Below are 13,966 nucleotides of genomic sequence, written 5' to 3' on the forward strand. Positions count from 1 at the left end.
TATATTGTGTGATTGAACATAACCTATCTGTGAGCTCATGTACAGAAACCAAAGGTGGCAGAAAGAAACATTTTAAATGCAAAAATTAATAATCAAAGGCATCAAGGGACATATAAAAGATAACAAACCAGTTAATACCAAAATTGTATCATATAGTAAAACTCTTGATATTTCTATCATTTATATACGTATAATGTGTATTATTTCAGGTGTCATCCATAAACTAGTAAAATATTTACATCTTAATATCTTCTGGATTCAAAATAATCCATGATAAATACGTGTGCCTTAAATGCAAGGAAATACGGATTTTATCTTGAACTAGCCACAAATAGGCAGAGCTTCCCATGGGTTTTCCAGGGAACCACTGGCATTCCATTTTGACTGAGACGATATGTAACAGTTACTTATCACATGACCGAGTCGACCTCCCTCTTCGTGTTAAATAATGTGGAGCTCACGCCATCCTGCACACAGTCATATGGCAGTGTCCCAGAATACCGTTTGCTGTTTAGAATAGGGTGGAGGGCTGTACTTCTTTGTACCCGCATTCTTCTTCCAGCTGGGTAGGATAGGCATGCTATCCTGTTTGCAAAGGCCCTTTTCCGTTTTCTGTCTAGCTTTTATTTCCTTGCACAAGCAACGTTTTTTCTCAATCATCTCAAGCATTGTATGGTCTCCATGAAACCACTGCATGCATGCCACCTAGCAAAAAAGAGTGAATACAGAAAAAAAAAAATGGAATGAAAGCAGCTTTTTTTTTTCCACTGTGCTAGTAGTTGTTTCGAAAAATGTCAGCTGTTTCTATATTTCTGAAATTCTTACAAAGCAAAATTAAAGCATGGAAACTGTAAATAAAATTTGTACTTAAATTATTAAATATTGTAATATTATTAAACAATAATTTAGGCAGGAATAGCTTACCAATATGTTCTAAAAGTCCATGCTATGGAAATAAAACCTTTTTAAAAAAATTTTAAGCAATTTGCCAAAAATTTAGCTGTTACTTTTATGTTGACTCCATTGGCTTATGCATCTCAATATGTCTAAGTTCAATTATTGAATTACTTTTCAGTGATATCTAATATGAATGTGATATGTTTTAAAGATTTTAATGAACAATTTTATTAGTAAAATAAAACTTGCATTTGTCTACAAATAACATATAGAATTAAGACCTTTAATTATTCTTCTACCAAAATGAGTTTTAATTTGCATCTAATGCTTGGAATTTATATGCTTAAATAATTATTTTGCAAAGCAGTTTTGCTATACTTTTTGGTGCTTCAGCAAATGTCTAATTAGAATCGTTGGCTTCTGCAATCATACTGACCCAGATCCCGAATAGTTCCAGAACTTCAAAGAAATAGATTCATCGGTTCAATTGGGTACCAGGAGAAGATTCAGTGCTGACTCTATATTGATACACATACATCTATTTCTGGACAGGTAAACACTACCCCCAGGTGTATGTGGCTATGTCCACCAATAACAGTTCTTTAGAACAGAGCTAGCGAGTTGAGTCAGTGTCACAAGAACAGCAGTGTGATTGGGCCAAGAATCCAGGATGGTGACGCTTACACTTAATTGTTTAAGTAAATCTACTCTGACTTGAAGAGTTAAAATAGCTCACTTGGAGTCATTAAACTTGATGGCACAATTTTAGGAAATAATCAGCAAAAACTTATATGTATGACATTTATTCTATACCAGATCCCTTTCTTCATATTTTGCATAGTTTAATGCATTTATTCCTCACAAAGATGATGCCCTGAAGTAAGTACTATTTATTAACCCATAATGATGAGTAAAATGAGACTTGATGAGATTTAGTATTTTGCCTAAGCTTACAGAGCCAACAAATGGCAGAGTCAGGATTTGAATCCAAGAGTTTATCTCCAACACTTGTATCTTAACAACTACACTCTACTGACTCTCATAGTGCATGCAAAACTGGAAAGGATTGGAAAGATATATCAGTACAATGCCTTCAATGTACAAGTGAGGAAGCTAAGACTTCAAGAATTTACATATCTTGTCCAAACCAGACAGGTAGGCTTTGGTGTGAACAAGGCAAAATTGAATTCTCACAATTCTTAATTCTTTATGGAGAGGGCAGGATCTTGAGCTAGAAGTCAAAGATTCAAATTCGGGATGTGTCAGATTTCCACTGGTCACTTCCATTTCTTGGTTTCTTTACATGAATAACTGAATTGATAATATCTTAATTTCAGAAGTTAGTATAAAAATTAGATTGGATAATGAAGGTGAAGTCATTTTTAAAACAGTGAAACATTGCCCAAGAATTATTATTCTAACACTGACAAATACCCAACAGCAGTTTTCCATTCCTGCTCTTTGCCAAGGATGTGTGAAGAACTCTGTATACGTTGTTATGTTAAATCCTCCCAGCTACACTGAAAGTTAAGATTTAGCTCACACTACAAGTGAGAAAGCTGAGTCCCAGAAAGTTTAAGGAACTAGATCAAAGTCATAGGTTATTGGCTGTGATACAGTCCTATATCAAACTCAGATCTGCCTGACTCCAAAGTAAATCATCTTTCTACTACAGCAAGCTACATCTCCTGAATACTATTTAGAAATTATAATAAGAGTTATTATTGTAGGTACCACCATTTCCAGATGCTATTCAAAAATGCAAATATATTTACAGCTTTATGAGTGAATAAAAAGTGTTTATCAGATAAATAAAAATCAGTGACTTGGACTTAGATTCCAGAAGATTATACTCTTAGATAAATATCTTGTATGTAATGAGCTTAACTTGATACAAAGTTTCTTGAAAGGATGGGCTGTGTTTCACACCTTTTGGTGTCCTCTAGTCCCTAGCCCAGGCCCTGGCCAAGGCTGTTCACTTTTTAAGTGAAGTTCTAGGACAACAACCAACAGATATTTGTCCTAACAGGAGATTGCCAAAGTAGCTTGAAAATTTTTCAAAAGATTTGTAGTATTTTCTAACATGATAATCTAAGCAATAAGAATACAATAACTCTATTTTGGTGGAAAGACAAGCAAAATTTATTGAATGACTATAAACTGTTATAAATGGAATTTATAACACAGAATTCCCAGAGGGCCGGCCCCAAATCACATCCAACACAGTAGCCCCAACATGCAGAACAGTCATTTAGCTTTCAATAAATGTTTTAGGAATGAATTGAAGCCACTGTCATTGAACAACAGTTTTTGTTGCTTCTCAGAAAACTCTCAAGATAATTTTCTCCTTAACAAAATCTCACTGGATTTTACACATCTCAAGTAAATTGCAAAACCTCCAGTCTTCTTTAAGGTAAGATATTTACAGCATCACTTCAATATTTTCATGGTATTTACTTAACCACACAAACATTAAATCACTTATTACTTAATTTCCTTTAATATTTTAGGGTGTGAATCAGTATACATAACTGCAAAATAATAATTTTCCTGGATTGCTCTGACAACAGTGTCACCAATATATTTCATTATATTACATTTTATTTCATAGTTGTCATTACAGTTCATAAATGCATTATATTGTCTAGAATAAGTATGTGTTTTCAGTCAAATACTAGTTTATGCTATATATGTCAATTTATTAAGAAAAAATTCATTCTTTAAAAATCTAAAGAATAAGAATTTAAGAAGAAAGAGTTATATGGTTTTTCATATTCTTTACATTTTTATTTTAAAATAGTTATATATCCCCTTGATTGAGATATAATGGTTCAAAATATTAGTAGAAGAAAATCAACCTTATTTTTCAGACTGACTGCAATATTGAACTATCTTCTTTTGGGGTCAATTATATAGTCAGTAAAAATTCCATGAGAAAGCATTGCCCAATACATGAAAGAGGGTGAGGTATTCTAGGAGAATTCAAATACAGGTTGTTAGAAGATAGAAAATTATTTTTTTTAATTTTAAAAAGTTTAACAAGTCTGTCAAGTCTGCTGTAGAATCTTCTCATGTAAAATCTGCTATCAAACTTTTTTTCTCATTTAAAATACCCCACCCCTAAATTATTATTATGTTATAATGATATGAATGAAGGAAGAATGAGATTCATTTTGGGGAAGATAAGTCTGCTTTTCATATTAACTTTTTTTTTTTTTTTTTTTTTTTTGCAGTACGTGGGCCTCTCACTGTTGTGGCCTCCCCTGCTGTGAAGCACAGGCTCCGGACGTGCAGCCTCAGCGGCCGTGGCTCACGGGCCCAGCCACTCCGCGGCATGCGGGATCCTCCCGGACCGGGGCACGAACCCGTATCCCCTGCATCGGCAGGCGGACTCTCAACCACTGCGCCACCAGGGAGGCCCCATATTAACTTTTAAATAAGCATGTTTTTGAATATTTCTTTCTGGAGTGTACACATTGTTTTTAATGCTCCAAAATAAACTCAGTGTTACTTCCATGCCTGTTGACATAGCCAAATCCCTCCCCGCTAAAATGTGTCAAAAATTATTTTATTCTGATAGTAAGATGTTATGCTTTAATTCATTGTTTTAGACATAACAAATAGCATGTTTAGCCATTATATGAAGTGTGTTAAGACTACTACCCATAAAATATATCTAGACTTTCCCATTTTTTATCATCAGATTCTTCATATCTAGTTTAAATTTAGCTGTAAAATTCCATTCCACTTCACCCTGTAGTTGAAAGAACTCTGTGAGTCAATTTACAACTAATTTGAAACTAAGCCCAGTAAATAAACTCTTCCAGTTTAGTTATTTAATCAAGTGTCCTGTTTCTCATCTTTAATCCATATGCATTTATTGTATGAACCATGAAGGAAAGAAAAAATACACAGGCAAGTTAAGTATGCATTAGAAGATAATTGTTCAATTAATATGAACACACTTACATATCTGGGACAAGATTCTCCTATTAACAAGATTCAGTGGAGGCAATATTCTTGGCTAATTTCATGGAGATAAAAATGAAGTGAAGCTCCTCCCCAAGGAGGTGAAACATATATCACCATTCCTTAAGTGTAGGCTATACACAGGACTTCTTTCCAAAGAGTACACTCTAGAAAGGAGGAGGAGAGGAACTTTACATGAAGAAACCTGTCAAACACTACCTACGCCACACCTGGTCATCAGCAGTAATAAGTGATGTTGACAGTATTCACCTTTGATATGATGTGATAAGAAGGGCACTTTACCTGTGTGGTTTTCCTCCTCCAAGCCATAACTTAGTCTAACCATGAGAAAAACACTAGATAAACCCAAACTGAGAGCCATTGTACAAAATACCAGTCCAGGGCTTCCCTGGTGGTGCAGTGGTTGAGAGTCCGCCTGCTGATGCAAGGGACACGGACTCGTGCCCCGGTCCGGGAAGATCCCACATGCCATGGAGCGGCTGGACCTGTGAGCCATGGCCACTGAGCCTGCACATACGGAGCCTGTGCTCTGCAACGGGAGAGGCCACGGTAGTGAGACGCCCACGTACCACAAAAAACAAAAACAAAAACAACAACAACAACAAAAAAAAACAGTCCAGTAATCCTCAAAACTGGCAAGGTCATACAAAATAAGGAAAGTCTGAGAAACCGTCACAGTCTAGAGAAGGTCAAGGAGACATGATGACTGAAATTAATTAATGTGGTATGCTGGAAGGAATCCTGAAACTGATTGATAAAAACTAAGGAAATTCAAATAAGGTATGGGTTTTAATAATAATGTATCGATATTGATTCATTAGTCGTGACAAAAACACCATTATAATGTAAGATATTAACAATAGAGGAAACTGGGTGTGGGGTATACAGGAACACTGTGTGTATTCTTTGCAGTTTTTCTGTAAATTTAAAACTACTCTAAAATTCAAAAAATATATATTTTTAAAAATAATGTGATGGGACCATATTCTTTCCAAAGAATAAGTAACTGTATCTTTCATTCTTTAGATGGAAACAACATGGTATAATGGAAGAGTTAAATGACTTGATTGGGATCTTGATTGCTGTGTGACCTTGAAAAGTCATGTATTTCTCTGAACTTGTATATACTTCCTATATACATTATATATGTATATATATGTACATAATTCATATATACATAGTATGTACACTTGAATATACTTTATATATAGTATGCATATTTGGAACTGAAAAAATGTAAAGTCCCATACATCATTCATGATCTTATCTATGGAGCTTTCAATGCATCAGGAATAACATAAATGAGGAGTCTTAATTCACTTCAATAATTACTTTCTCTAAAAAATAATCAAAGTACTTCCTGATATTGAGTATACTTCACCCAAGAAACAAAAGAATAGTGAGACTGTCCAATAATAAATCTCCATAATGTTTATTTAAAGTATTCAATTTTTCAAAGTATGTAAACCATAAGAGAAAAGAATACTCTGAAATAAGCACATGGAGAATTTCAATATTAAAATCTATATGAGAATAAAACTGATAAAGCATGCCTATCCCTACTGATTTTGATTTTTATGCCTCATGAGTAAGCATGTAAAAAAAATTCATCAAAGATTTTTAGCAGGTGTGATACTGGCTTTGGAATTAAGCTTAGTTGTGAGTCTGAAGATTTGAGAATCAAATTTAATTTCTTAAACAATAGACACAATACCAATACTAATTTTCAGAAGCTCTAGGGGAAAAAAAAATCTATCAGTTGCATGTTGCTCTCTCTGTCCCAATTTCTGCCACCTGGGTAGCCCATTTTATGAGAAGTCATCATTTCCAACTCTGTAATGACCTATGTGGGAAAAGAATCTTAAAAAGAGTGGATAGATGTATGTGTATAACTGATTCACTTTGCTATACAGTAGAAACTAACACAACATTGTAAATCAACCATACTCCAATAAGAATTAATTTTAAAAAATTCATCATTTCCAGTGTGAGGAGTATAAGCTTTAGTCTGGCTGAAAAGGAAGCTAGAGTTACCAAAGTTCTCTGATTTTCCCTTTGCCCTGAAGAAAATTTATTCAGGAGAGCACGGATAACATTAGTGGGTCATCAAGGGAGAGCAGACTCCTATCCTTAGGAGTAACAGGTCAGACAGATGTGTTACTGCTTTCATTGAAAACGTTCTTCCTCTCTCATTTAGTGGGTAAAGAGATTGATCCTTTACTAACAAAATGTACATAAAGAATAAACACGTAAGCACCATGCCTTGTTTACATATATCTTCAGGAAAAAGGACAGGGGTTGGCAGACTATAATACACTTTTCAAATAAAGTCTATTGCCTGTTTTAGTACAGCCCATAAACAAGAATTTTTGTTTTAAGCTTTTAAATAGTTGAAAAAAAACAAAAGAAGAATATTCCATGACAGGTGAAAATGATATGAAATTCACATGTCAGCATATATAAAGTTTTACCTGGCATACAGACATGCCCATGCGTTCATGGATTAACTATACCTGCTTTCACACTATCAAGTAGAGTTCAGTAATTGGGACAGATACCACATGGCTTGTAAAGCTTAAAATATTTATTGTCTGGCCCTTTAAAGAAAAAGGTCGCTAACTTACTAGGTAAATAGCCAATTAACCCTTAAAATAAAAAATGCCTGATAGAAGACCAAAAAGGATAATATCAATATTAGTACTATAAAAAAGGCTATAAAACAAAATTAAGAGCATTGATTCATATATACTTACAATATTTTCCATATCAAGTTTGGCCCATTAGATGAATCATAAAGGATGAGACTTTTAGATTTAAAATCAGCTCTGACTATTAGTTTAGAGAAATTATTTGGGCACATTTTTACAATTTCATCATTATAAGAAAGAAGAGGCATGTTGGAATTAAAGAAATAAAGTGGATAATCTGGTTTAAATACTCTAAATAAGAGATTCAGTATAAGGTCAACCTTTTCTTTTAATAACCCTGCAGTGGCTATTTGCTTGTCTGTGCTATGTCACAGTGTTGATTCAACTTCAATATAAAAGTTGCTTTGAGACCTTTAAAAAAAATAATGTTAGTGAATAATATTTTTTTTCTTTTTTTCCAACTATATTTTGGAAAGAAAATGTCAGCTTTGCATAACATAGGCAATGACATAAGCCCTCAATAAACCTTTTGAAATTGACATAACACAGAGATGGAAGGGTTATAATTATCTGCACTTGTCAGCAAATTCACTAATTGTTTTTTTACTTAGTTATCGAATAACAAGTGCTCAAATCCATGTTCCTTGATCATTATACATTAAAAGAAAAAAAAATGTCTTTTGCTTTGAATGAGTAAAACATACTCTATGTACATATGTATGCATCTACCTCTCTCTTCCTCTGTATTTGTGTAAAATAATTGAAACCATATAGAGGTGACCCAACATCACAGTATTTTATATTGTAAATATTAAAAGGTACAGTCAAATAATCCATGTGACTTTACAATGACATAAATACCATTTATTCTACTTTGAAAATTACAAATTCAAGGTCAGGAAGATGGTTCCACACTAAATGAATTTTTTTTCTTTTTTCATGAAGGTCGGAATGAAGCTAATTCAAGAGAAAAGTGTGAAATATCAAAAATTAAAAACTACATAATGTAAGTGTGCAAAACAAAAAAAGATAATATAAATGTGCAATATTTAAAAAAAAAAAAAGCTAACATAAGTTGACAAAACCAAAAAAGCAGGGACTAATCAGTTCCATGGGTCTGGAAAAGATCCTGGCTTTTAATCTCACTTTATGATGATGTTGTACAAGCTACTTATCTGGTTTTCTTGCTTGAGATATTATGAGAATTAAATATTATGTCTTAAATGTTCCTAGCTTTTAAACTTTTATGACAGTATTTGAAATAATTGCATCCTTGGGATAACTTTAGCATTTTCCATAGTTTTTTTGCCTATGTTTTTTTTCATCTTTAACTCTGATCTATTGATTGTTTTTTTTAATTATTCCTGTGTAATCTTCCCTCATTTATCAGCAGTGTTGATTTAGAACCTATGCTTTGTGAAAGAATTATTAGACAGATATACACCTGAGGTATATACTGAAACTGCAGTGTTTATTTCAGGTGGTCTAAATTTAGCTTTGAGATATAGATATATTATTAAAATGAGAACCACGTCTTTATTTCAGAGTTGTTTTTGACTGAGACATGATGGGTATACAAATCTCATCCTTCTTTTTCTAGATCTGAAGATCTGCCTCAGTATACAATCTCTGATCAACTATAAGAAACATCACATGTTGGTATTTTAAGCCATATATGATATTTGTTTTTACATATCTGTGCTTGTTTATATGATCAATTATGTAAAAATCACTCATCATAAAGATTTTTAAATTGTAAGTTAATAAACCTTACAATTGCATGGCTATAAATAGAGTTTCAAGTTAATATAGATTGCTCATTTTTCTCTGCCTGCAAAATGAGGAAAACACCTAACTCTTCAGTTTTATAGTGATGTCCTATAATCAAGACCCAGGTCACAAGTCACTTTCAAGGACAGAGGCTGGTCTGAACTACTCTGCTAAACAGTGGCAATTATAGCTGTTTCCAAGCTCTGCCAGTACACTGCACATCCGTCTGTAATAACAATAATCCTATTTTTGTGTGCACGTTTGATCTCCTTCTTTCTTAAGGGACAGATTAAGGTGGATAAAATGGATATCATGGCCTAGTTTTACCACTTATTAGTTGTGAGTTCTGGGACAAGTCATATAATCTTCCTGAGACCTTGGTTCTTTATCTGTAATATGAAAATAATAAGACCTCAGGTTTGCTGGGAGAATTGCATGTAATGATTTAGCATCTACTTCATGGTGCACACAAAAATATAGGCTCCTCTATCCCTAGTAGACTGTGAATTCTTTGAAGATAAGGAGGGGCTCTATAGTTAATACTTACATCCTTATCCTTTAGCACAAGGAGATATGTCATAAATACTCATTCAAGGAACGAATGAATAAACAAATGGATAACTAGAAGAGCAATGCTCTCTCAGTGTCTTCAGGAAAGGGGCTTTGGAAATCTTTGATTTATTGAATAATTTGATTTCACTTTGGCTCAGCTGAATCCAATAATATCCCTAATTGTACAAGGTTAAAGAATATATTTCCTGGAATTTTTGAGCCATAGAAGACATCTAATGTTAAACTCAGTCCTCCCTGCCGTGTGAGCCATAATCTGGGTGTTCTACAGCTGAAAACACTCTAGGGTGTTTGAATCCTTGGGGTCTCAAGGATTTGAGTTCTGGGGTCTCAGAATCCTTGACTCTTTGGCTCAGGTTAAGTGACAAACTGATGCTCCCTAAACTTTAGTATGTGGTCATCTCCCCTTGGGAATTTGCTAAAATCAAATTCTTAGGCATTATACTTAGAGATTCTGAGTCTAGGTTCCAGGCAAGGTGGGTCTCAGGCAACTTCATTTAAATGGCCCAAAAGGCAGTTAATGCTATTCCATAAATGTTTCTCAAATCTGTCATCATCTTTTACATTTCCAAAGTCATTTTCCTGGTTCAGTCCCTGGACTATTAAGATTGCCTCTAAGGTTTCATTTATTGGCTACTTCTCATCCACCATCCACACTTCTGCCCAAGAGCTCCCTATGAAGCTTCCACAAAATCATGTTAACTCAATGCTTCTCCTTTACCTAAAGAAAATAGTTAATGCTCCAGGTCCATCACAGTCAGCTTCAGTCAGCTAATATTTTTTACCCAGCCATTTACTTCATATGCCAGTCATAACTGACTACTCAAAACTCAACTGGGACCACAGGCACACTACTTGCTCCCATTTTTAGCTCAAGCTGTTTCCTCATTCTGGAACTCTCTTCCTCCCTGAAGCCTCATCTTTTCTGTGAAATCCCACTTATGCTTTTAAAATTGAGCTAAATGCAGCAAGAATCCATTGTGAGATCCTCTATGACTCTGACAGCCATGCTTGCTTATTTCTGGAGTACCATCTACTCATTCACTCATTCATTACTGAAATCTGCAACCTCTTACACCATGCTATGAATGCATGTGTTTATTACAAGTTTTGCACAAGATTCTGAACTTTTGAAAAGCACAGATCTTGTTTACACCATTTTTGTAGCCCTAGAATCCTGAGTTAGTACTCCCATAGAAGTCCCACAATGTTTTAAATAGTTAAAGCTTCATTGAAATAATATTTCAAAGTGACTAGTTTGAGAGGTAAACTTTTTCACTACATTTTTCTGATTATAAAAGTAAAATATACCTATTACACAAAATATGGGTAATAATATCATAAGCAAAAATTATCTGTGATACCACCATACAAAAAGTGTAGTAAATTCCTCACATAAATAATATATGTATATATTGTGATATCTTATGTATGTATAAAATATCTTTTTTTAAACTTAGGATTATATAGTATTATTATATCCTCAAATTTTTCTCATTATTGGAGTCTTAAATACTTTTTTCAAGACATGATAATAAAAATTATTCATTATGAATATCTTTATTTAGTCATTTTATAATTGCTCACATTTGATTGGCTTTCATTTCTTAAATGCTGTGAATAATGTTTCAATATTTTATGATTTTTTTTTTATTCAGGAAGCCACTCAAACAGTAATTCTCAAGTCAAAGGGTCAAAACATTTTAAGGCTGTTGATACAGATACAGCCTATTTGTCTTCCAGAAAAGTTAAACTATTTTCCATTCCCATAGCAGTGTGGGACTTATACCACATCTTTATTAGCACTGAGTTTTGTTACCAAAAGAAACAAGCAAGCAAACAAACAAGCAAGAAATTCTTCTGCATTTTATATGTCTAAAAGAACACTTTGATTTAAAAATTTACTTTCATTAATAGAGAGTTGAATGAGTTTGGATATTTCACAAATGTTTAAAAACAGAAGAGTTGACACATAACCTTAGCTTATTCTTTTTTTCTAATAGAGGGGTAGTTTTACTTACTAATTTATATATTTTAAAATTTAGGGTATTTATGCATTATTTATATTATTAATTTCCAATGTTTGACACTTTAGTCATTTATGTTATTACTAACAGGAGTTTCTAATTTTTATGTAGTAAAAGCAGTTAATTTTTTCAAAATTTCTCCATTTTTTTTGTTCTTTAAATTTCCTGACTTTTTGATAACCTATAAATATAACTCTTTATGTTTTTCAGAGTTTATGGTTTTATTGTACTCATGAATTCACCTTTTACTTCATTTGTTTACACTCTTCTTTTTTGCTAAAAGTACATTGCTTAGGAAGAGAAAAAATATATTTAATAAGAAAAATGAGACAAAAGGTAAAACAATAAAAGGACAAATTTTACTTTTTAATTTTTCATGAGGTGAGAATCTACTTTTATTTATTTCACATATCTAATCAATTGTTCAAGCACATATTTATCAATCATAGTGGTTAAGCCATATTTCAAATTCTGTAAGTAATTCTGTACTTTAATTTCATTTTATGAGGTAGTAGCTGGTATAAAACTGTCAATCATTAGAATATGAATATCAGTTCTACCTTAAGGAAAATGATGTCTAAGTGAAAAATTTTACTTCTCATCTTCATATTACCCTGGTGTAATCATTATCTTCTTCAAACATAAATCTATATGAATACACATATATATACACACAGTCTTTTACAAAAAAAAAAAAATACTGTTTCATTCTCCAGCTTCAAATGATGCATATATTGGACAAATATCGTTTTCCAGGTTGCAATATATTATATCAAAGTCTTCTAAAGTGTTTCATTTTGGAAAATATTTAACAATTATGTTTAAAAGAATCATTACATTTCATTAACAGAAAATCAAAGTCTGTTTTGAAGCTGTCTGGGAGCTTACCATATGCACATACACATGTGCACATGAATACATATACATACATACAATTCATATATAGTCAGAAACATATGTTTGTATGTGTGTATAAAAGTATGGATCATACATTTGTGTGTATATGTATGTATTTGTATGTATATTTGTGCATATATGTGTATATCAGACAAGTTATGATTAAATTATTGAAAACTATAGGTTTCAAAAACCAAAATTATAAGAGTTTTGTTGAAAGAATATATGTGTCTACAATGTCACTGAAGAAAAAATAGTAGGCTAAAGTTAATAAAGTCTCATATCTTGAGATTCTTGATTGATCTCAAGGAATGATCTCAAAACACCCTTGAATGATTTTATAAAAGTTCTAAAATAAGTTAGCAAGCTACATTCACCTTTGATCAAGTGACTTTGGAATGATGGATTGTCACAATCTAAGTAATAATCATAAGAACATCAACAATATAATAATAGCAGCAACCATTATTTATTATACGTAAACCATGTTCCAGACACCCGACTGGCACTTAGCATATATCAATTTCTTTAGAGCTTAATAACTATATAAGCATGTCTTATTGCTATTTGTTAGATGATAAATTGAGACTTGAAGAGGTTAAATAATATGTCTAGTATCATATTGCTAATAGAAGGCAGAACTAGAATTGGAATTCAAGACAAAATATACCAAGCGCTAAAGTCTGTGCCCTTATCATTACACTGGATTGTCTCACAGCTAATTCTGATGAAAGTGGCCCACACTGGAAACACACACACACACACACACACAATTGTTAGGGTACTTTTCACATATTCACTTCACATAGCCAATAATATGGGAAAGTGTGCTGGGTCACATGAAGGTGGTAAAGTTTGCTGCTGAAAGATTGAAAGATTAGAGGATTTATAAAGTATCAAAACTTTGGGGGAGGGATGAAACTTTGACCTTGTTATTTGTTCTATTTGTCATTATTGTCATCACACCATAGTCTCTGCTATTATCAAGATCACGGGCACGATAATCATATAGCATCTCCTCTCAGTGGGCAAAGCACTGTGTGAACACTCAGCCTGCTTCATTTCATTTTAGCCTCACAATAGCCCTGTGATCATGATCACCATATTATAGATGAAAAAATCAAGTTCAGAAGAGGTTAAAGATCACTTAGCAGTCTCTAGAGAAGG

The 13,966-nt window shown here is 33.0% G+C and overlaps 1 protein-coding gene across 1 annotated transcript in view; it reads right to left on the reverse strand.

Annotated features, from left to right (window-relative positions):
* Positions 1-477: 477 nt before the first annotated feature.
* Positions 478-13,966, reverse strand: part of NYAP2 (neuronal tyrosine-phosphorylated phosphoinositide-3-kinase adaptor 2) — a gene marked incomplete at both ends in the record, with an annotated part of 260,124 nt that continues 246,635 nt past the window's right edge. Inside the window, one exon of the mRNA XM_082630452.1 lies at positions 478-705. Coding sequence (XP_082486578.1) covers positions 478-705 — 228 coding nt within the window. The remainder of the gene's footprint in view (positions 706-13,966) is intronic.

This window comes from Mesoplodon mirus (genome assembly GCF_964341445.2).
Source record: "Mesoplodon mirus genome assembly, chromosome: 8".
Taxonomy (NCBI): domain Eukaryota; kingdom Metazoa; phylum Chordata; class Mammalia; order Artiodactyla; family Ziphiidae; genus Mesoplodon; species Mesoplodon mirus.